General features: G+C 36.4%; 1 protein-coding gene across 5 annotated transcripts in view; it reads right to left on the bottom strand.

Annotated features, from left to right (window-relative positions):
* The window catches only part of USP33 (ubiquitin specific peptidase 33), a 57,477-nt gene that overhangs the window by 10,210 nt on the left and 22,553 nt on the right, over positions 1–24,714 (bottom strand). For 3 of the 5 annotated variants that reach the window (XM_036255973.1, XM_036255976.1, XM_036255975.1), the window contains exons 6-18: positions 22,523–22,625; positions 20,974–21,043; positions 19,101–19,214; positions 15,124–15,202; positions 13,317–13,734; positions 10,530–10,670; positions 9,186–9,307; positions 7,857–8,029; positions 7,661–7,755; positions 6,487–6,520; positions 1,066–1,111; positions 698–878; positions 5–131 (exon numbers count right to left, since the gene is read on the bottom strand). In XM_036255973.1, coding sequence (XP_036111866.1) covers positions 5–131; positions 698–878; positions 1,066–1,111; positions 6,487–6,520; positions 7,661–7,755; positions 7,857–8,029; positions 9,186–9,307; positions 10,530–10,670; positions 13,317–13,734; positions 15,124–15,202; positions 19,101–19,214; positions 20,974–21,043; positions 22,523–22,625 — 1,703 coding nt within the window. The remainder of the gene's footprint in view (positions 1–4; positions 132–697; positions 879–1,065; positions 1,112–6,486; positions 6,521–7,660; positions 7,756–7,856; positions 8,030–9,185; positions 9,308–10,529; positions 10,671–13,316; positions 13,735–15,123; positions 15,203–19,100; positions 19,215–20,973; positions 21,044–22,522; positions 22,626–24,714) is intronic. The other 2 variants (XM_036255974.1, XM_036255977.1) reach the window with 2 other exon arrangements.

Below are 24,714 nucleotides of genomic sequence, written 5' to 3'. Positions count from 1 at the left end.
TTACCTGTAAAAAAGAACATAAGCTTCTGCATTTTGTACAGTAGATTCTGAAACACCAGTGACACTCTGATCGTCAAATTCATACCAGAGCTTATTTAAATTGTTTCGGCAGTAGGCAATATAGTGTCCACCTGAATTTAGAAGAAAAAAATTTGAATCAATCAGGAATACCAATAAACTACTTTTATATTCCATTCTTAGCAGAGACTAAGATACAGCAAAAACTATGCTAATATTCTCTTCCAGTATGTATGTAGTATCCTTACCACCAATATTTGAATAAATGTAAATAAGGGTAGAAAATGTAATCTTAAAAATACCCAGGGTAAAAATGATGTTAAAGAATTATTATTTAACTATATACAAAATACAATTTCTAGTATTTCAAACTTCAGTTAAATTATTTAATTTCCTAAAAAATTTTAATAACCAAAATTTTAAACTAAATAAATAAAATTCTATTTAAAAATTTTTTCTTTTGTTCAATCAGGTCTTACTTAAAAGATCAACTCAGCGCTGGCCGGTTTGGCTCAGCGGTTGGAGCATCAGTCTCTGAACCAGAGTCCTGGGTTTGGCTCCCGCTAGGGGCACGTACCAAAAAATAAAAATAAATAAAATAAAATAAAATAAAAGATCAACTCAGATATTTACTATTTTTAATTTAACCTAAAAACATATGTCAAACCTGTATACTTACTACTTGCAGTTCCATGATGACAAATGACTGACAGAAGATCATAGGTAACAATTTGAGCTGGACTATCTTTAGCAAGAAATGGCTGAAGATCTAGGCCTTCCAGTGGAAATGAAACATGGGTACTGATTTTGGTGGAAAACATCAGTTCATGTCTGAATCTTTTAAGATGGATACATAAAATCTAAAAGAGAAAGGCAATATTAAGATTCTGTTGCTAATTATATGCTAGATAAAGGATAATTTCAATAGGTTATACATAGCAACTAGTCAATAGAAATAGTCCATTCTTTACCCCATACTAAAAATTTACTACTAATGCTTTATGTTCCTACCAGATAAAATAAGTTGAATTATAATAAAGCCCATACCTCAGGAAACTTTTGTACTTTACAAAACTTTACTCCATTCCTCAACCTAAAGGAAGAAATGAGAAAAACAGTTAAAATAAACCCATTTCCCATATGAATTGACAAAAACTTTATATTTTCAAATATTCAATAAAATATTTTAGAAAATGCAGAGACAAAAGGCATCAGACTAGAAATGCTCACTACTGCCTGGCTGGTGTGGTTTCAGTGGATTGCATGTCATCCCATAAACTGAGAGGTCCCAGTTCGATTCCCAGTCAGGGCACACACCCCGGTTACTAGCTCAATCCCCAGTGGGGGCAGTGCAGGAGGCAACCTATCGATGTGAGAAACATAGATGTTTCTCTCCCTTCCTCTCTCTCTTAAAAAAAAATCATTAAATACATATTTAATAAAAGAAACATTAAAAAACGCCCTGGCCAGTTTGGCTCAGCGGTTAGAACGTCAGCCTAAAGACCAGAGTCGCGGGTTCAATTTCGGTCAAGGGCACATACCTAGGTTGCGGCTTGACCCCTGGCCCTGGTTGGAGTCGTCAGGGAGGCACCCAATCGAGGTGTCTCTTTCTTCTTTTTTTTTTTTTATCCTCACCCGATGACATTTTTCCATTTTTTGTTCAGGTAGAGTGGGAGGGAGAGAGAGAGAGAGAAACATCGACTTGAAAGGGACACATCGAGTGGTTGCCACCCACATGACCCAACCAGGGCCAGGGACAAACTGCAACCGAGGTACATGCCCTTAGCAGGAACCGAACCCAGGTCTCTCCGGACTCCAGGCCGATGCTCCAACTGCTGAGCCAAACTGGCCAGGGCTCAAGGTGTCTCTTTCACATCGATGTTTCTCTCTCCCTCTTCACCCCCTCCTCTCTCCCTCCCTGTATCTGAAAGTCAATGGAAAAAATATCCTCGGGTGAAGATTTTTAAAAAAGCTTACTACTGAATTATATGCTACACATTTAAAAATAATACACACTAATAAAACATGGGAGTACCTTATTGTAAAAAATTATTTAAACTAAGATTCAGTAATAAAAATGCAGTGAGTTGTGTGATTCTTTGAAGGAAATTAAATTTTTTATAATGAACAATCAAAACAGAAACAAACTCATAGATATAGGGAACAAAATGATGGTTGCCAGATGGGAGGGGGGTTAAAGGTGAAAAAGGTGAAGGGATTAAAAGTACAACTGGAAGTTACAAAATAGTCATGGGAATGTAAAGTACAGCATAGGGAATATAGTCAATAATATTGTAAAAACTATGTATGGTGTCAGATGGGTACTAACTTATCAAGGCAATCTCTTCGTAAGTTATACAAAGTGTCTAACCACTATGTGTACACCTAAAACTAATATAATACTGACTGTCAACTATAATTTAAAAGAAAATTTAATTTTTAAAAATATAAGTCCTACTATCTATGACCTGGTTACGCCTTTATCAACACCCAGATTATCATGTAAAACTGGGTAAAATAAAATCCCAATATAATAGAATTGTTTGGTCATGTCAATATATTATAACCATTATTCTTAAAAAAAAAAAAAAAATTTTTTTAAATTACCACAGAATTGGCCTGTCTTGGCTCCTGCTTCAAATATTCCTAAATTCTCTCAAACAAACAGCATCTGGCCTCAGTGAGCCCCATACATCTCACTAAGTGGCCCCAAGCCTGGCACTAGAAGCAGCCAGCCTTGGTTCACATCTTGGATTTTCCTGGGCACCACCAAGCCCAGCACAAGAAGCAGCCATCTGCAGATCACTTTGTAGCTTATGCTGGGTGGCCCCAGATAGAACACAGGCAATGACTGACCTTGCCCCAGAGCCAGCAAACCCAGTGGACAGCTTCATAACACGTCAAAGCAGTACTACCCAGCCACCTCCACAAGTGATACCCTCCAGGAGTGGATCAGTGGGTTTCCAGAGCCCTGCTAAAGTAAATCTTGCTTGGTGCGGTGGGCCCCTGCAGAACTGATCCTCCAAGGCAGGCAGAAGCCAGTGGTCACTAGGCACAGCCAGTCCTTGCAGCTGATCAGCCTGAGTAAATCCCTCCCACTGACGCACCAACAGTAATCTAGACTCAATTACAACAGAAGGGAGTACAGTCCACACGAGGGGTGCACCTCGAGGGCCCAGCTGGGTGATCAGGGAGGCTGTGCCACTGGACCCTACAGGACACCTACTACAATAGGCCCTATGAAGCCTAGGAGACTTAGCAACTCTATCTAATACATAGAAACAAACAAAGGGAGAGAGCCAAAATGAGGAGACAAAGAAACATGTCCCAAATGAAAGAATAGAACAGAACTCCAGGAAAAGAACTAAACAAAACGGAGATAAACAATCTAATACATGCAGAGTTCAAAACATTGGTTATAAAGATGCTCAATAAACTTAGTGAGGACCTCAAGAGCATTAAAAAAGGGCTAGACAGAAATGAAGGATGTGCTAACTGAAATAAAGAATAATTTACAGCGCCCTGGCCGGTTTGGTTCAGCGGTTAGAGCGTCGACCTGCGGTCCTGAGAGACCCGGGTTCGGTTCCCGCTAAGGGCATGTACCTCGGTTGCAGTTTGTCCCCGGCCCTGGTTGGTCGTGCGGGTGGCAGCCACTCGATGTGTCCCTTTCACGTCGATGTTTCTCTCTTTCTCTCTGTTCCTCTCTCTCCCTCCCACTCTACCTGAACAAAAAAATGGAAAAATGTCCTCGGGTGAGGATAAAAAAAAAAAAAAAAAAAAAAAGAATAATTTACAGGGAATCAATAGTAGAGTCAATGAAGCCAAGAAGCAAACCATCGATTTGGAATACAAGGAAGCAAAAAAACACCCAATCAGAACAGCAAAGAAAAAAAAAAAGAATCCAAAAAAATGAGGACAGTGTAAGAAGCCTCATGGACAACTTCAAGCGTACCAATATTCACATCATGGGGGTGCCAGAAGGAGAAGAGAGAGAGAAATTGAGAACCTATTTGAAACAATAATGGCAGAAAACTTCCCTAACTTGGTGAAGGAAACAGACATACAAGTCCAGGAAGCACAGAGAGTCTCAAACAAAATGAACCCAAAGAGGTCCACACCAAGATACATCATCAAAATGCAAAAGGTTAAAGACAAAGAGAGAATCTTAAAAGCAGCAAGAGAAAAGCAGTTAGTTTCCTACAAAGGAGCTCCCATAAGACTGTCAGATGATTTCTCAAAAGAAACGTTGCAGGCAAGAGATATTCAAAATGATGAAAAGCAATGACCTACATCCAAGATTACTCTATCCTGCAAAGCTATCCTTTAGAATCGATGCACATATAAAAAGTTTCCCAGACAAGAAAAAGCTAAAGGAGTTCATCACCACCAAACCAGTGTTATATGAAATGATGAAGGGCCTTTGTGAAGAAAGAGATTAAAAATGTGAACAATAAAATGGCAATAAACAATTATCTATCAACAATTGCATCTACAAACAAAATGAACAAGCAGAACAGAAACAGACTCATAGATACAGAGAACTTTTTGATGGTTGCCAGATGAGAGGGGTGTTTGGGGGATGGGTGAAAAAGGTGAAAGGATTAAGAAGTACAAATTGGTTGTCAGACTGAGGAACCTCAAAGGGCAGGGGGAAGAAGGGGAGGCAAGAGATAAACCAAAGAACTTATATGCATATATACATAACCAATGGACACAGACCATAGTGTGGAGAAGGCCAGGAGAGGGGTGGAAGTGGGGAGGAGGGGGTCAATGGGGGAAAAAAAGAGGGACATCTGTAATACATTCAACAATAAAGGTAAGTTTAAAAAAATAAAATTTAGCCATGGCTGGTTTTGCTCAGCGGTTAGAGCGTCGGCCCACGGACTGAAGAGTCTCTGGTTCAGTTCCAGTCAAGGGCATGTACCTCGGTTGCAGCTTGTCCCTGGCCCTGGTCGGGGTTGTGCGGTAGGTAACCGATTGATGTCTCTCTCTCATGTTGATGTTCTTCTCTCTTTCTCTCCTCCCACCCCCACTCTATCTGAAGATAAATGGAAAGATACCCTTGGGTGAGGATTAAAAAAAAAAATTGGGGGAGGTAACTTTGGTCAATTATTATTTAAGTTTCAAGTGTACAATTCTATAATACATCATGTGCTGACCACCCAAAGTCTAGTCTTCTTCCATCACCATATATTTGACCCCCCTTCCCCTATGGTAACCACCATACTGTTGTCTGTGTCTATGAGTTTGTTTGTTGGTTTTTTTGTACATTTGTTGCTTTCAGTTTTATATCCCACATATAAGTGAAAAAAATTATATGGTTCTTGTCCTTTTCCATCTGACTTATTTTGTTTAGCATAATACTCTAAAGACCCATCCATGCAGTTGCAAATACAACCTTCACTCTTAAATGTGGAAACAACTTGAGATAAATAAAGGCTGATTATTACTAATAATTGATATTAATATATACTTGACAGATCTCTACTTTGGATTTGGGAGTAGATGCAAGATTCTTTTCCATCTTCTCTAGTATTATCTTTGTCTTAGTTGGTGAATTTTTTTCAAACCAGGTCCCCCCCGAGGCCAACACCCTTTAGATATAGCTTTAAGGACAAACTGACAATACTTTCCAATTCTCTAAAAGTGTAATTTTTTCTAGAAAGTACAAGGCAGCCTTTCATCCTTATTGACCAAGTAGCTGCTGATCAACATTTCTCTGTGGTTACTGCCAACAGTCAGAGTTTGTATTATAAAGATTCTAGATCTTTTTAGGAGGTAATTATTTTTCTATTACAGAGATTTAAAAAATATTTACCGTTTCACTATCCCAAACATACTTGCCTTCAATTTACCAATTACTTTTCTAACTTACCACCAAGCCTTAAAAACATGAATTTATTATAGCACACAACAAGGCAACTACTAGTAGATATAAAGAAACAAAATAATGCTTTGCTTAACTGTTTTTCTATTCTGCCATCAACACAGCAGTAACATCAAAGTTGGTAGAACCTTTCTCAGTTTTACATAGATTTGAAACTGGGTACATTTACAACTACCTTCACTTCCTGGATCTAGTCTGATAACATGATAATCCATAAGAGAATATCCCTTATTTATGATGATAAAACTTAATCTATGTAATGAAAACATGTTATATATTCCAGTATAGCTTTTATAATGCATGTGTAATGTTTTATATAAAATTACATTTATTTTAAATCTCAAAATATACTTTCACATATTAGATAAGCCTATTAAATTTAACATTTTGCCTCAAATTTGTTTTACAGAACAACCAGCCTCTCTATTTTTATTAAGACAAAGTTTTACTAGCCTTTATTTTTCTAAATAAAGCCAAATTTTAACTCCACATGCCCAATTCAAATAACCAAAAAACCTCCCCAAACCAAAACAATTTAAAATACAGAACATGCAATTAAAAGCAATGTCAATGACACTTACTTTTTGCATTTTTCACAACTGTACATATTGTCACCTGAAAACAGAACAGATCTGGTCATTCCTCTCAAATTAAAAGCAGTGTCTTTTCTTTTGGTTCTGCAATTATTTTGAGCTTGCCACATGCTAACCTTGTAGCACAGTACCACACGGCTCACATTTTTTAATCTCTGCTTAAGAGTCAGCCCATATTGTGTACCTTGCCTAAAGCACTTTTGACCTCCCTCTCTTTTTAACCTTGAAGGCCTCTCTTTTTCAAAATTCTTTTCTTTATTGATTTCAAAGAGAGAAGAAGAGAGAGGGAGAGAGAGATAGAAAGAGAACATCAACTGGCCACCTCCTGCATGCCCCTCACCGGGGATTTGGCCCACAACCTGGGCATGTGCCCTGACCAGGAATCAAAACGGCGACCCCTTGGTGCATAAGTCGATGCTCAACCACTGAGCCACACTACCCAGGCATTGAAGGCCTCTCTTAAAGAACATTCTTTCCATTTACTCACTCAACAAAATTTACTGACTGCCTGTTAGATATCCAAGCAAGGTGCTGGACATATAAAAATACTGAAAGATCTTAAATATTATGGAGGAATTCCCCTTCACAGAGTAGTTCAGATATATATAAGTCTTTTAATTAGTTGAATTTCCCCTTCTTGGAATCCCTGAGCAGTCTTAAGACACCTCACATATCGTCTTGTACTATAGGAACTTCTATAAATTATTTCAGGATATGATTTGAAGTATTTATATCACCATGGTAGATACTGGCACTATGGCAGTAAGAGCAAGTACTACTTAAGCTCCTTAAAATTTAGCTTTTATGAATACATTTTTAATTTAGTCCTACTAATATTTTAAATAATTTTTTTTATCCTCACCTGAGGACATTTTTCCATTTATCTTCAGACAGATTAGGAAAGAGGAAGAGAGAGAGAGAGAGACAGAAACATCAATGTGAGAAAGACACATCGAATGGCTGCCTCCTGCACGACCCCAACCAGGGCCGGGGACAAACCACAACCGAGGTACATGACCTTGGCCAGAATTGAACCCAGGTCTCATTGGTCTGCGGGCCGACGCTCTAACCGCTGAGCCAAACCGGCCAGGGCAGTCCTACTAGTATTTTAGATCACTCACAACAATTTAGCCATAGATGAAAACTGTTTTATATTTCTTACCTTTTAGTTCATCTCTAGTGAAGAAGGCAGCTAGACAATCTTGCAAGGTTACTATTGGACCCCAAAACCAGCTAGGGACACATGAGACAACAAACCTGAAACATTATTGATAGAAAAAGAAAAAGGAAGTGTTCTGCCAGTATAGCAGAAACAGCAGTTTCAACAATCAATCAATTTTTTAAAAATGCACACATACCTCTTCACATATTCCATGAAAAAAGCTATCCACCCTTGTGGAGCATATGCTTCTCCACATGATCCTGCTTTGACTATGGAAGTTGGATGACTCGATGAATGCAGCTTAGCAAGGTCTTCCTTGCCAGGAATAGGCAAGGATAGATCTTGAAAGGTCTCCAGGGTTACAGACACCTAAAATTGTTTGTGTTTTAAGGATGGGATGGAAACAATCCAGTAAACACATTTATGAGGACAGATGTTATACTGCAAAGATCAAATCAAGTTATAATAAACAAACATCAAACTGCTTTATGGTAATAACAACAGCAAACTATTTGCTCTGTACCAAGTGCTGTTCTAAATTTAATCTTCCCATATAAACCTTGTGAGATAACTACTAAGATCCTATTAGTCAAGGACACTGAAGCATGGAGAAGTATCACACATCCAACCACTGTGACGTGAGGTCCAAACTCTTAAGCACTACTGCATTTATTTTTGGAAATGACCTCTCATGATAGTTTTTAAATGTTGTGTTTTTTTTTAAAGTTGTAAAACCTAGCATGTAATTTTTAAACAGCTGAAAACAGTTCAGGATAAGTCCATTTAAATATTTGGTACCAAATTAGCATACATTGAAATGACCCTACTGGAGGTCCTTAGGTTTGACTTAAGATTTTCACACAATGATTGAAAACTTACTTCTGTGGGGTTTTGTTGTTGGTTTTTTTTTTTTTTTTTTGAGAGATGTCATTTTAATTTCAGTAGTTATATTCAATCCTGCACTGAAGTAAAACCATTCTTAAGAAAAGTTCAGAGAAACTCAGGGATTTAGAGGTATTATTAAAGCACTAATGATAATTTTAATGTATGCTCTTATGTATGAATCTGAACCTTTATTCTCCCATTCCAATCTTACGGGAAAGTATTCACAAGCTATACAACCAAAAGTAGAAGGTACAATCACAGTCTAGTGCCTGTGAACAGCAACAGTTTCCCAGCATATTAATTTCATCAGCCTTATAAGAATATGCATGCTACCAGTTCTTATTGCTGAGCAACATATTACCTTTATATGTGACTAGAGATGAAGAATGGCGTTAATTCTTCCTGCTAATGCAAGCCTGTCCAATGATGGGTCAAGACTCATCCTTTAAGAACTATGTTGCTATTACTTCCAAAAAACAATTCTACTCTTAGAATCAATTATACTGATGTAAACACAAGAAACACTCATCAGCAGCTCCTTGCTACTGATGAGGAGTTAAACTTTTCATACCACTTTGTCATTTTTTTAAAAACCAACATTTAACAAAAAATTTGTGTATTATAATTCCTTCATACTCACCCGGTCACAAGTTAGACACTGCACTGAACTAATGATTGTTCCATCAAATATGTCTGAAATAACACTTCGGTATTTCTTGTGCTGTTTTTTTCTCTTTGGGGATGATGCAGATTGAGCTAGGACTGAGAAACAAGTGTTGAAATTTATTTTAAAAAATCAAAGTAGTTCCTTTAGCATTTTTCTCTGGAATCTTTAACAGTAAGATTTACTATGCTGAAGAAATACCATTCAAGAGCACTGCTTAAAAGAGAGAGAAACCAAGTGAAATAGAAGAGGTTTAGTCTCCCCATCTTGACTTCAACCAGAACAGTTTAGCTTTTACTTGTTTGTTTTTTATACTAAGTAAAGCTATATTTGAAGAATTGATTCTATAATTAAGTTCTGAGAGTTCTTTATATAGTCTAGATACAAGTGCTTTGACAGTTACGTGATTCGCAAATATTTTCTCCCCATCTCATCTTTTTTTCACTCTTAATAATGTCTTCTGCCAAGAAAGTTTTACATTTTTTTCTTTTATAGATCATGCTTTTGATTTCTTTAAATAATTCTTTGTCTAACACAAGGTGATTAAGACTTTTTTCCTATGTTTTATCTAAGAGTTTAATAGTTTTACAGTGTATAATACTGGAACTCTCATTCATAGCTAGTAGAAACACAAAATGATATAACCACTCTTGAAAACGTTTCATACGACATTAAGCATAAAACCTAATAACCCCACTTCTAGGTCTTTACACAAATGAAAAATTATGTTCATAGAGAAACCTATATACAAATGTTTATAGCAGCATTACTCATAATTGCCAAAAACAGGAAACAATTAAAATTTCCCTCAATGAGTGAGTGAATAAACAGTAGTATAGTCAGGCAATGAAATAGTAATAATATAAAAAGAAACTATTCAGACATGCAACGTGACTATTATCTCAAATGCATTACACTACATAAAAGAAGCCTGTTTCAAAAGACTACATACTGTATGATTCCATTTATATGACATTCTGAAAAGGCAAAACAATAGAGAAGAGGGCAACAGAGCTAGTGCTTAGAAAGGAGTAAGTGGATGGTCTGAACAAGAAATAGTATAAGGGAATTCTTTGGAATGTTGGAATTGTTATATATTCTGTTTGTGGTGGTGGTAACAAGAATCTATGCATTTGCTAAAACTCAGAACTCTAACCAAGAGTAAATTCTGTTGTATGCAAATTTGTGCCACACATAACAAAAGAAATTAAATCATGGCTGTGTAAAATAATGCTGTCAATGATAAAGGATTGAATACGATTTCATAACTAATACTTTAGATGATCAAAACAAAGTAACCTGAGTAACTGAAACATCTACCTTTTTTCTGGGTGGGTGCCATTCCTGGCCACAAATTGCCTGATTTGGGAGGGCTTGCTGATAAACGTGGATTAACCCCTTCATTTGATGGAAGGATCTGTGGTGTGGACAGGTCATTCAAATGGACATCAGTAATATATTCTGTAATATTTAAAATTTGTGTTATTACCTTAAATAGTAAATTATTCCACCTGTCAAATAATTATGTTAAAGGTTTCTTCATTTGAGATTTTGAACACAAGTCACATTAATAAATGTTGGGTGAAATACTTGATAGACAAAGTGCTAAGGGAAGTAACAGTGATTTTCCCCCCTATGAACACAATTAATATTTATAAGACATTACTGTTGTAGACAATTCAGAAAGTGAGTAGTGGAAATATAAAGCCAAAGAGAATCATATTTGTCCTTATTAATATTTTAAAAAAGATATTTAGGGCATTTGTTTTAAAAAAAAAAAGCTTTTAAAACAATGTGGGAGAAAAAGATCATCTTCCCAAACTAACATAGTAATCAAAATCTAAGAAGAAATTTAGGCATAAAATAATTATAAAACTATTTTATTCTTACTTTGATAAACAAAAATTGACACCTGTCGGCGAATAACCTTTTTGGGAATTAAATTATGAATCAAGAAAATACAAGTTCTATGAGTGCTATCTTGATAGTTTGCTGTTGGAGTCTCAGTACAAAACATGCATTCCAGAGTAAGGGACTGTGCTCAGTAAGTTTTTGGGTAAAGAAAAGAAAATTGTGCCCTGGCCGGTTTGGCTCAGTGGTTAGAGCGTCGGCCTCTGGTCCAGAGAGACCAGGGTTCGGTTCCTGCTAAGGGCACGTACTTCGGTTGCAGTTTGTCCCTGGCCCTGGTTGGTCGTGCGGGTGGCAACCACTTGATGTGTCCCTTTCACATAGATGTTTCTCTCTCTCTCTCTCTCTTTCTCTCCCTCCCACTCTACCTGAACAATAAATGGAAAAATGTCCTCGGGTGAGGATTAAAAACAAAAAAATTGTTCCTAAGAGACCCTGAAACAGAATAACCGCAGGAGTTTTTCCAGATAATGCAAAATAAATTACTTCACATAGGCATTCCTCATTATCTCCACCAGGACTAAAAGCAGACTGCTTTTAGAGGGAGAGAGGGGAGGAGACTCACTCTAGGCCTTTCTGAAGGGAATAAAGTTAACATGAGCTAGGTCAGGGATTGGTAAATGTTTCTTGTAAAGGATCAGATAGTAAATATTTTAGGTTTTGTGTGCCATATATGGTCTTTATCAAATCAGGTCTTTAAAAAATGTAAAAGCTCAGCTTCCTGTTCTAGGTCATCAATTAGTTACTATGTATAAGAACAAACCTACTATGGAGCAATAAACAAGGAGTATATTCCTTAACCAGGCTTTTTACAAGGACGGCTGGACAGCAGTCTAAGCTAAGTATTTCAGTGCTGACATTTCATATATTTATTAACTATTCAACTTCTAAATATATCTAAACTTCTAAACATAAAGACAGTATAATTAAGGAGCCTTACACATTTTCCTGACTAGAAGGCATTTATGCACTGTACACAGGTCAACCACAAGCATTCCTCTGGTTAAGAAAACATCCTTTTCCTCAAGGAATTTTGGGTTCATTCAAATACCTAAATAAACTGTTTAGCAGTTCTTACTCTTCAGTAATTACAGAAGATAATACACTATTTTTGGTACTTGTCTGCCACTTATTTTAAGATCAGAAAATCTGAACCTCTGATGATTTAATTTTACGTGCTTTGGAGAAGTAAATACCATATTAAGCAAAGGTAAGTTAACTCTTGAAGAAATAAATTTAAAATACAAAGCAGTCTAGCTCAATATCTTTCATTTGACCCACTGCTCTTTCTCAAAGGAACACTGACTATTCTTAGAATATATCATATGAGGTTCAGTATAAACTCCTACACTAACACCAAATATTTCGTAGCTGATATGACTCCAATCTAAATATAATAGTGTATAAGTTTACAAAACTGCAATTGAATTACTTTGCTTTTTCCCAGGATCTGAACAGAATCTGTTTGAAATGTCATAAACTTAATACTCATATGCATATACTGTTAAACTCTACTAGTTAGAAAGCCCAAACATAACTATTTCATTCTCTTTTTCTTCAGATTAGTATGGTTAAACTATAATGTCACACACTACACACAAAATACTAAGCCAAAATTATTAATCATTCTATTTCGTTTTTATTATGCTAAATATAAACTGGTAAATTAGAACTGTTTTTTAAAAATATGTTTTTATTGATTTTTTAGGGAGAGAGACAGATAATCATAGATCTGAGAAACATCAATAAACTGCCTCTTGCACAACCCCTACTGGGGATTAAGCCTGCAACGCAGGCATGTGCCCTGACCAGGAATTGAACTGGGACCTCTCAATCCACTGAGCCACACTAGCCCGGCAGAAGTATGTTTTGATTTTAGCCATATGCCATGATAATTTTCCCTCAGAAAATCTGAAAATGATGAAATTAAAAGTATAATCTTAAATACAAATATAGTATCATCTTACACCCACTGTGTACCAGTGAAACACTACCATTTTCAAATTATTAAAATCGTCACCTGAGCCCGGTCAGGGTACGTGCCCAGTTGTGGGCCAAATCCCCAGTGGGGAACATGCAGGAGGTGGCCAGTCAATGCTCTCCCTCATCAATGTTTCTATCTCTCTCTCCCTCATCCTTCCCCTCTCTCTCAAATCAATAAAGTAAAAAATATATTAAAAAATAAAATAAACTCGCCACCTGAAGCTCTGCTGTGGATTTGCACTTTGACCGTCTCCTGGTTATTCAAATCAACTGTTTCAGACACAGAGTCTTTATCTTTATCTAATTCTCCTTCAGAATTTACTTTAGTAATCTTATTACACATCTTCTCTTTTTGCCAATCTTTTGACATTTCTGAATTGTTCTCATCATCTTGAATTAACATCGTTGTCTCATTATTATCTTCAGAAAAGCCTCTAGAGCCATTGTCATTTTCAGCTTTATCACTGCTGCCACAAGATTCACAGGACTGAAAATCTACATCTGATTGGCTCTTGTCTTCTTCCATGGCCTCCTCAGTTGTTATTGTTTGAGGATCTTCTTCTACTTCCATGACCTGTTCTTTCAATTCTTCATGAAGCAGATCCATTAAACATCGAAGGAATTCTTGAGCATCCTAATATAAAAGCAAAACAGATATTACTGCTTCATTAAAAATGTCTATGCATGTAGAAACTTAAGGAAAAATATGCAGAATCTGGTTATCAACTACATGTGTAGCATTATACTGAGGAAACACAACTTTGTAGAACCATAAGGTATTGGAAGTGTGGAAAGCACTAAGTTCTAAAAAGTTATATAAACAAAACAGAAGTAATTATAAAACTGAAGATGATCTGGAGGTCAGCTTTAAGTAGTACTGCTAATTTTAAAAAGTAGAGGAGTAAAGTATAAAAAAAACATGGATTTGCTTCATGTGACGATTCCAAGAGATGTCCTACATTCCAATATTTTATAAGTGTAGCTTAAAATTAAAACTTTATCCCATCTTGTACTACATCCAAAGAGAAATCCTTAATCAAGCTGAAATGCTTATTAAATATATAAATTTGTAGGTCCCACCTCATATCCACAAAATCAATCTCTGGTGATCCAGGAATTTGCACAAGAAAAAATGAACAGAATAGGTATTGTTTTGAAAAAGAAAAATATGTTAGGGCCGGGTAAGAATATTTGGCTCAGCGGTTAGAGCGTTGGCCTGCGGTCCGGAGAGACCCGGGTTCGGTTCCTGCTAAGGGCACGTACTTCGGTTGCAGTTTGTCCCCGGCCCTGGTTGGTCGTGCGGGTGGCAGCCACTCGATGTGTCCCTTCACGTCGATGTTTCTCTCTCTCTCTTCCTTCCTCTCTCTCCCTCCTACTCTATCTGTACAAAAAATGGAAAAATATCCTCGGGTGAGGATAAAAAAAAATAAAAATAAGAATATTAAAAGATATTATATAAAGCTACAATAATTGAAACTATCATTGGTACTAATAAAAAAAATGTAGGTCAATGAAATAGATTAGAAAGCCCAGAAACAGACTATTTTTTATATTAATATAAGGAAGAAATTTTTAAAATCATATTTAGAAAGTCTTAAATTTAGTTTGGTATAATTTGTTAGCTGCTTATGAAAAATAAAATTTGGATCATATTGTAATATGAAATAAATAACATTTATTGAAGAATTAAAGCTTTTAAAAATGAAAGCATAAAGATATAGAAGTATAGATGAAAATGTATCTCTGATGTGGAACTTTTCAAAGCTAAAAGCGAAGAAATATATTGATATATTTACCCACCTAAAATTTAAAATTTGTAAAAAAATATAAAATTAAAATAAGGTTAGAAAAATATATGCAAAAAATAAAAGATTATCCTTGGTTAATAAAGATACAAAGGAAGAAAATAAAAATAAATTATATAGGAAGAAATACAAATCATTACATAATAGCATAACGTATAATGGCATGTTGCAAATTTATTAAAGATGAATATTATGAATAAAAAGCAGTGAAGACTTACCTGCTGAGAATACCCTCGAAATGTTGGATTTACAGTTTTAATTCCTTGAAACAGATTAGTAGGCACAACAGATCCTGGTCTAAGGAAAAAAACATTTTTAATGAGAAATTTGTGATTTTTTGTTTACTTAGAAATTAGTAATCAAGAATTGAAGGCATTAGCCCTGGCCGGTTTGGCTCAGCGGTTAGAGCGTCGGCCTGCGGTCCGGAGAGACCCAGGTTCGGTTCCTGCTAAGGGCACGTACTTCGGTTGTAGTTTGTCCCCGGCCCTGGTTGGTCGTGCGGGTGGCAGCCACTCGATGTGTCCCTTTCACATCGATGTTTCTCTCTCTCTCTCTCTTCCTCTCTCTCCCTCCCACTCTATCTGTACAAAAAATGGAGAAATGTCCTCGGGTGAGGATTAAAAAAAAAAAAGAATTGAAGGCATTAAATTGGAAAGTGTTTGTTTCAAAAAAGCATTCAAAATTGCCCAGTATTGTGTTTCATAGGCTTGTCAGAACAGCTTATTGCTGCTATTTAGGGTACATTTTATTGTTCTGTTCTCTAATGAAATGATCATACTCTACTACATAATGTTTCAAAAAAACTTAAGTACTTAAAATAAAATTTCAATTACTTAAAATTTCTGGGTTAATTAAGGTAAGTGTACCTAGTATGCTATCTAAATAAAAATTTAAAACCAGACATCAAATACCCATGAAAAGTAAACCAATATATGAGATTTAATTACTTAGAAGTCTGTACTATGACACTTCTGAAGTTTAGTAAACTTCCAGGAATATTGAGTTTAAAGTTGAGTTCAGGGCGAAGAAGCTTAAACATAGCAGTTAAGGGCTACTTCTAGCTATGTAGAAAGGTTCCTTAGAGAGCCTATAGCAGCATTGGATAATACCCAATAGGAATAAAGGACAATGAAGAATCCCAGTTCTTTCATGTTAACAATGTAAATGACATTTACTTTCCAAAGAACTCTTTAAAACCATCCTCTTGTCCTAGGATACTGAAATGACAGTAGCAACAAATTTTTGTTTAACTTAAGAAATACTCTTAGTAGAGTCAAATATTGCAAAGAAAACTGGGTAACTTATGGATATAAAATGTTAAAACTTGAAAAACTACTAAAATTTTTTTAAAAAAAAATTTTTCCCTTTATTGACTTTAGAGAGAGAGGAAGGGAGAGGGAGAGAGATAAAAACATCGATGAAAGAGAACATTGACTGGCCGCCTCCTGCATGCCCCCCACTGGGGGTCAGGGCCACAACCTAGGCATATGCCCTGACGGGAATTCAATCAGCAACTTCTTGGTACATGGGTCAATGCCCAACCACTAAGCCATACCAGCCACACAACTACTGAAATTTCTACATTAAAAACTATTAAGCTCTCAGCAGCCTTGCATAAAAGCAAAATTTAGTCAAGATTTTAAAGATACAGCTTTGGTGTTTGTTTTCTTAGGGGTTAAGTTGGGTGGGCAGTTCTTAGGAATCATCAAAAAGGGCTAATGGTAAAAACAGTTTTATGAATAGCTTTAAAAGAAAATTAATAAAATATTACAACAATTATTCTTCTAATGCTACACTTTAAAGCAAATAAACATAAGCAGAAAAATGAAAATTCGTACAGGTATCTAATGGTCTGATTTTAGCACTGTGAGAATGCTTACTCCTTCACTAAAACTCAAGTTTCATCAATAGGAGCTTCAGCAATTCAACACTGTATTCCATATTCAGTTTCAAATATAACATGCCCCAAAGTGAACTTGTCTCAAATCAGTCTCTACATTTTTCAGCTCTACAAATGCACCAGCATCCTTTTAATATTTATGATATTTTTATAAATTTTTTTAAATTTACTGATTTTAGAAAAAGAGGAAGGGAGACATCGACTTCTTGTTCCACTTATTTATGCATTCATTGGTCGATTCTTTTTTTAGTTTACTATTGACAGTATTACAAATGTCCTCAATTTTCTCCCCCTTGATCCCCCTCCAACCAATCCTGTCCTTCCCTACACTATTGTCTGTGTCCATGGGCTATGCATATATGCATATATGGTCTTTGGTTAATATCTTCCAATCCTCCTTACCCTCCTCCCCTCTGAGATCTGTCAGTCTGTTCCATGAACCTAGACCTATTTTGTTCGTCAGTTAATTTTGTTCATTAGATTCCATATATAAGTGAGATCACGTGATTTTTGTCTTTCTTTGACTAATTTTGCTTAGCATAATAATCTCCAGGTCTTTCCATGCTCTCACAAAGGGCAAGAAATCCTTCTTTTTCACAGCCATGTAGTATTCCATTTTGTAAATGTACCACAGCCTTTAATCCACTTATCTACTGATGGGCACTTGGGCTGTTTCCAGATGTTAGCTATTGTAAATAACACTGCTATGAATATAGGGGTGGATATATTCTTTCTGATTGGTGTTTCAGGACTCTGAGGATATATTCCCAGAAGTGAGATCTCTGGGTCAAAGGGCAGTTCCACAGTGGTGGCACCAGTCTGCATTTCCACTAGCAGTGTACTAGGGTTCCCTTTTCTCCACATCCTCATCAGCACTTGTTGTTTGTTGATTTACTAATAGTTGCCATTCTGGCAGGTGTACCTCATTATAGTTTTAATTTGCATCTCTGATGATTAGTGACATTGAGCATTTTTTTCATAGTATTTCTATTGGCCATCTGTATGTCCTCTCTGGAGAAGTGTCTATTCAGGTCCTTTGCCCATTTTTTTAATTGAACTATTCATCTTCCTGGTGTTGAGTGTGAGTTCTTATATATTTGGAAATTAACCCTTTATCATATGTATCACTGGTGAGTGTGTTTTCCCATACAGTAGGATGCCTTTTCATTTTTTGGTGGTTTCTTTTGCTGTACAGAAACCTTTTAGTTTGATGTAGTCCCATTTGTTTATTTTTTTCCTTTGTTTCTCTTGCCCTAAGAGATGTATTGGCAAAAAATACTGCTATGTGAGATGTCTGAGATTTTACTGCCTATGTTTTCTTCTGGGATTTGTATTGTTTCACAACTTACATTTAAGTCTTTTATCCATTTTGAGTTTTTTCTTGTGTAGGTGTAAGTTGGTGGTCTAGTTTCATTTTTTGCATGTACTGGTCCAAGTTTCCAACACCATTTATTGAAGAGACTCTTTACTCATTGTATGCCCTTACCTCCTTTGTCAAATATTAAATGACCATATTAACATGGGTCAATTTCTGGGGTCTCTCTTCTGTTCCTTTGGCCTATGTTCCTGTTCTTGTGCCAGTACTAGGCTGTTCTGATTACAATGGCTTTATGGCTTTGTAGTATAGTTTGATATCCGGTATTGTGATCCCTCTAAGTTTGTTCTTCTTTCTCAAGATTGGTTAGGCCAGTGAGGGTCTTTTTTGGTTCCACATAAACTTGTGGAGTATTTGTTTTAGATATGTGAAATATGCCACTGGTATTTTTTTTTTTTTTTTTTTTGTGGTACGTGCCCCTAGCAGGAACCGAACACCCAGGGCTCTCTGGTCTGCAGGCCAATGCTCGATCGCTGAGCCAAACTGGCCAGGGCGCCACTGGTATTTTAATAGGAATTGTGTTGAATCTATAGATTGCTTTGCGTAGTAAGGACATTTTAATGATGTTAATTCTTCCAATCCATGAACACGGTATATGCTTCCACTTGTTTGTATCTTCCTTTATTTCTTTTTTCAATGTCCTATGGTTTTCCAAAAACAGGTCTTTTACCTCCTTGGCTAAGTTTATTCCTAGGTATCGTATTTTTGTTGTAATGGTAAATGGGATATTTTTTAGTTTCTCTTTCTGAGAGTGAATTATTGGTGTAAAAATGCCATCATTGGTTGATTCTTGTATGTGCCCTGACCCGGATCAAACCTGAAACCTTGGCATTCGGGAGGACACTAACCAACTGAGCTACCTGGCTAGGGCATTATATTATTTAAAAACAATAAAGAAAACAAATATATTAAGTACATACCTGCTTTTATGCCACAGTTCTGTCATCAGTTTGAGATAACTTTTACAAATGGCTGGTTTCTTATCTGTTCGAACTAGTCCTCCACAATCAAGAAAAAACTGTGTCAACGGTGGGCTAATTTAAAACAAAGAAATATGTTAATAGAGCATAATCAAGCTTAATACTGATTGCATGTCATCATTCAATGTACTAACAGTACAGAGATCCCTGTATCTATTATTTCTTTGTTCTCTTTTATAGCTTCACATTCATTTCTTCATATTCTTGCTCAACCCATTCAAACCAGATTTGACTCCACCATATCAGAGTCCTCAATGCTGTCAGATCCAGTTAATACCTTTCACTTTCCTTTGAGTAGCATTTGTCACAGGTGACTTATGCCCTCATTCCTGAGCAACCCTTCTCTTGACCAACTGAATGTACTTTTCTTCTTCATGTCTGTGACAACTCTTTTCTCTCTTTATTGTTCTTTCTGCTCTTACCAGATATCTAAATATCAGGGTTCCTCAGGACTGGATCCTATAACTTTTCCTCTCTTCCCTACATACACTTTTCCCTGGGTAACCTTTAATTTTCACATATGCCAATGACAGTCAAATTTTCCAAAGTCAAACATCTCATCTAAACTCCAGATTTACATCAAATGCCCAAACAAATGGCTATCTTGGGCATCTCAAATTTAACATGCTCAAAATTTAATTTTCAAGTGAGTCAGCTTGCTACTATATCCCAGTAAGTGGTACTGATATACATCCAGTGGCTCAATTTAGCAATTTATAAAGCAATGAACTTGATTACTTGAGGTAAACTCTGAGAATTTATTCACTTATAGGAAACTGCCAAAGGACCAAATCCTGGCCTGCAATAACTAGCGTAAAAAGATATCCCATGCAAGTGGAAAAAGAGAACATGGGTAGCTATACTTATATTAGACAAAATAGACTTTAACTCAAAAGCTGTAATGAGAGATAAAGAAGGTCATTATATAATGATAAAAGGGTCAATTCATCAAAAGGACAACATCTGTAAATATGTATGTGTACCTAATATAGGAACACCTAAATATATAAAGCTATTAATAAGAGATCTATTACACCAGTAGTAGAGTAATAGTAGAGGACTTCAATACTCCATTTTCAACAACAAACAGATCATCCTATCAGAAAAATCAGTAAGGAAACATTGGATTTAAGTTACATGTAAGACCAGATGAGCCTAACAGACACATACAGAACATTCCATCCAATCCAGTTTCTTGCCTACTTTATTTTGAGAGTTACTCAACAAGAAAGAGGAGGTAACTTTTCAGGACTATTAAAATATTTAGTTTTAGTTAATCCACATAATTTTCTAAATGGGGGCAAGTCAGAAAATGGGAAGAAAAAAATTATGTGTTGAGGTGGGTAAGGGAAGAAGTAGAGCCAGAAATTTATAGACTTCTGCTGGCTAGGGGAACTGAACAGATTTGTTAACTCTTTCCCATGGTACTATTAAAGTGTATTTATTTTCTCCTCCCACTTCTTTTTAAAAAAAAATCGTACTACAGCTACATGGTTCTCTGCTCAGAGTAATTTTAAAAAGCTATACAAACTGCCCTGGTCAATTTTTCCCAGTGGTTAGAGCGCCGGCCTGAGGACCGGAGAGTCCCGGGTTCAGTTTCCACTAAGGGCACGTACCTCGGTTGCAGTTTGTCCCTGGCCCGGGATGGGGTCGTGTGGGTGGCAACCACTTGATGCGTCTTTCTTGCATCAATGTTTCTCTCTCTTTCTTCACCGCCCTCTCTCCCTCTCTATCTGAAGATAAATGCAAAAATGTCCTTGGATGAGGATAAAAAAAAAAAACTACACAAAACAAAATTAATTTCTCTACTTACCAGTTAGAAAGAGCCTGCAAAGCTGCATTCATATAACAAGTGTTGCCAATATTTTTCAAACCTGTAAGACCTATCAAGACAAAGCAGAAGTTATGTCATCATTCAATAATGCAATGATTCAGCCCTAGCCAGTTTGGCTCAGCGGTTAGAACGTCGGCCTGCAGTCCGGAGAGACCCGGGTTCGGTTCCCGCTAAGGGCACGTACTTCGGTTGCAGTTTGTCCCCGGCCCTGGTTGGTCGTGCGGGTGGCAGCCACTCAATGTGTCCCTTCATGTCGATGTTTCTCTCTCTCTCTCCCTCCCACTCTATCTGTACAAAAAATGGAAAAATATCCTCGGGTGAGGATAAAAAATAAAAATAAAAATAATGCAATGATTCAATTTTATAAGTGTTTACTGAATATGTAACTATGTATGGTAATTATTATGGATCCCAAACTATAGTAAGAAAATATAAAATAGCCTGGCCAGTGTAGCTCAGTGGTTGAGCACTGACCCATGCGGCAAGAGGTCGCTGGTTCAATTCCCAGTTAAGACACATGCCCAGGTTGTGGGCCAAATCCCCAGTGGGGGGCCTGCAAGAGGCAGACAGTCAATGTTCTCTCTCATCAGTGTCTCTTCCTCTCTCTCTCTGTCCCTTCCTCTCTCTCTAAAATCAATAAAGGAAAAAAATTCTTAAAAAGAAAATACAAAATAGCCCAGCTGGTGGATTGAGTGTCATCCCATGGACGGAGAGGTCCCAGTTTGATTCCTAGTCAGGGCACATGACTAGGTTGCGGGCTTGATCCCCAGTATGGGGTTTGCAGAAGGCAGCCAATCGATGTCTCTCTCTCTCTCCCTTCCTCTATCTCTAAAAAATCAATTAAAAAAAAAAAAAGGAGCCCTGGTCAGTTTGGCTCAGCGGTTAGAGCGTCGGCCCGCAGTCCAGAGAGACCCGGGTTCAGTTCCCACTAAGGGCACGTACCTTGGTTGCAGTTTGTCCCCAGTCCCAGTTGGGGTTGTGCGGGAGGCGGCCACTCGATATGTCCCTTTCACGTCGATGTTTTTCTCTCTCTCTCTCCCTCCCACTCTATCTGAACAAAAGTGGAAGGATGTCCTCAGGTAAGGATAAAAAAAAAAAAGGAAGTACAAAATACTTTATGGAAATATAAAATAACAACCTGCACAACTCAGAGGGGTCAGACTTATACCAAAGTGTTAATTTTCAGACAGTTATTTAAATATACACTTAAAATTCCCTTATATCAATTACAAAACAGAAAATTTGTGCTAAATTATGTACAGATAATTTATACTAAAAACTTTGGTTTTTGTAAAGTGATGACAGAGAAACCAAACATCACTCAAAGTTATCAGTCTGCTTTTTTTGCAAATACAACTTTACTAGGCTGCATTTCAAAAAAAAAAATTTTTTTTTTTGGTAATTATCATCTGTAGAGTTCCTTTCTCAACTGTGTAATGTGAAAATTTTGAAATTTTCCACATTACACAGTTTACTAAAGAAATGAACAGGACCATACAAAGAGGGTTACATAAGATAATTATTTTACCTCTTGCCTTAAGCTTGTCTTCTTCTTCCACTTCTATATCCAGATCATCAAATACAGCAACCCGAGGAGTTTTTAATGTCGTGTTACTGGATATTTTAAAATCCTTGATAACAGAAAAGATAGTAGACTTAAATCTATTATGTTAAAAAGTTTTAATTTTACCTCATATACCTCCTACAGTCTAAAACTTAGGAGATGTTATTTTTAGTAAGAATTCAAGATATTATCAATTAGAATAAAATTTACACTTATATTTTGAAACTAATAAGGATCTATACTTGGTAATAGCATGCCATTCTACCTTTATTAACATATATACTTGAATAACAAAGCCACTTATGACTTTTCTGAATTTAAACACAATTCACTCCAATTCAGTAAGGTCACATCATAACATAAAAGACCTAAGTGCACATATCCTACATCGTCTTTTTCTAAATTTTTACAGGAAAAATAAAATACTAAAACTTTTCCATCATAACTTATCTGTAGACTTCTATAATATCTCCTTATACTTGTTAATATACTTATTTTGCATCCTTTTATGCATATAATTTGTTTTAAATAAAAATAAAATATTCCAATATTAATTTCCAAGAATTAGCTTAACTTATGACAACTTAATTTATGCAACTGGTGACCTGTTGGTCAAATGGGAACCCATACTATTTAACAGCAAAAGCAAAACTTTGAGCTAATATTTTAAAAATTGGGAAAGCTCACATAATCAGATTTGGCAAGTTCTCTTATAATAGCAAAAGATCAAAGTATATTTAGTTGGAGAAGGAAACTGAATAGCAGCATGTTCTTAGCATGTGCTCTGGTTCTCCAAGTTATAGCTTTATTCTGCCTGTATAATGCATGCATATTCCCTTACAATGACACACTTTATATGGCCACTTCATCTTCCTGGCACTTGCAGATACTGAACACTTGAGTAGGCCCCATATTCTCATTTTGTGGTATTTAAATACAGAGAAATGCAGTCTTTTAAAAAATTCATTCCACATCTTACCTCCTACAAAAAATTTTCTATTTGAAAATTTTTAATGATATTTGAATGGTTTCCAACACTTATTTTATAACTAATGCTCTGAGGAAACTGGGTTCAAACAACGTATAAATTTTGTACCTCAAAAATTTTGTACAAGTAACTTTTTTTCCTCTAGTAATTTCTTCAACAATGGATCATCAGTAAGTTACATGAAAGTAATGTATTTTAAGTACTGAAAATATAACTCACTGGAGAATTATATATTTACAAACCACCAAAGAAGTATCAATACATTTATTCAACCACACTCAACGTTCACTAAGAGTCTGCAATCTTCTGACAGAAATGGCAACAGATGGCTGTTTTAACTTACTTTTCTTTAGTTAGTGATGATTATTTTCTCAATGTGTTTTTATTTGTACTTCTTTGTGAATTATCTGCACTTATTCTTTCAGCCACCTTTTGAGTATTGCCCTTATAAAAATGTTATCAGCCCTGGCCGGCTTGGCTCAGTGGTTAGAGCATCAGTCTGCGGACTGAAGGGATGCAAGTTCGATTCCTGGTCAAGCGCATGTACCTCAGTTGCAGGTTTAATCCAGTGGGGGTCGTGTGAGAGGCAACTAATCAATGTGTCTTTCTCACATGGGTGTTTCTCTCTCTCTCTCCCCCTCCCTACTTCCCTTCCACTCTACCTAAAAATCAATGGAAAAATATCCTCAAGTGAGGATTAACAAAAAAATAAATATATAAAATAAAAAATAAAAATTGCTATCAGTTCTTTAGTTATCACATTTTTGTTAATAATGTAAGAAGGGCCCTGGCCGGTTTGGTTCAGCGGTTAGAGCATCAGCCTGTGGATCAATGAGTCGTGGGTACGATTTCTACCAAAGGCGTGTACCTCAGTTGCGATTCGTCCCCAGCCCTGGTTTGGGTCATGCGGGAGGCAGGCACTCGATGTGTCCCTTTCACGTCGATGTTTCTCTCTCTCTCTCTGTCTCTTCCTCTCTCTCCCTCCAACTCTATCTGAACAAAAATGGAAAAAAGGTCCGTGGGTGAGGATTAAAAAAAAAAAAGTAAGAATGTTCAAGAAAACTTATTCTCAAACTAAGAAGACACTCAAAAATAACAAAAAATACATTTCTGAATGATAAATAGGTATCAGTGGGAGAAACAGTAATAGTGGTAATTTATTAACTAG

The sequence above is a fragment of the Molossus molossus genome, unplaced genomic scaffold (assembly GCF_014108415.1).
Source record: "Molossus molossus isolate mMolMol1 unplaced genomic scaffold, mMolMol1.p scaffold_m16_p_12, whole genome shotgun sequence".
NCBI lineage: Eukaryota > Metazoa > Chordata > Mammalia > Chiroptera > Molossidae > Molossus > Molossus molossus.
This window is presented reverse-complemented; position numbering and strand designations above follow the sequence as displayed.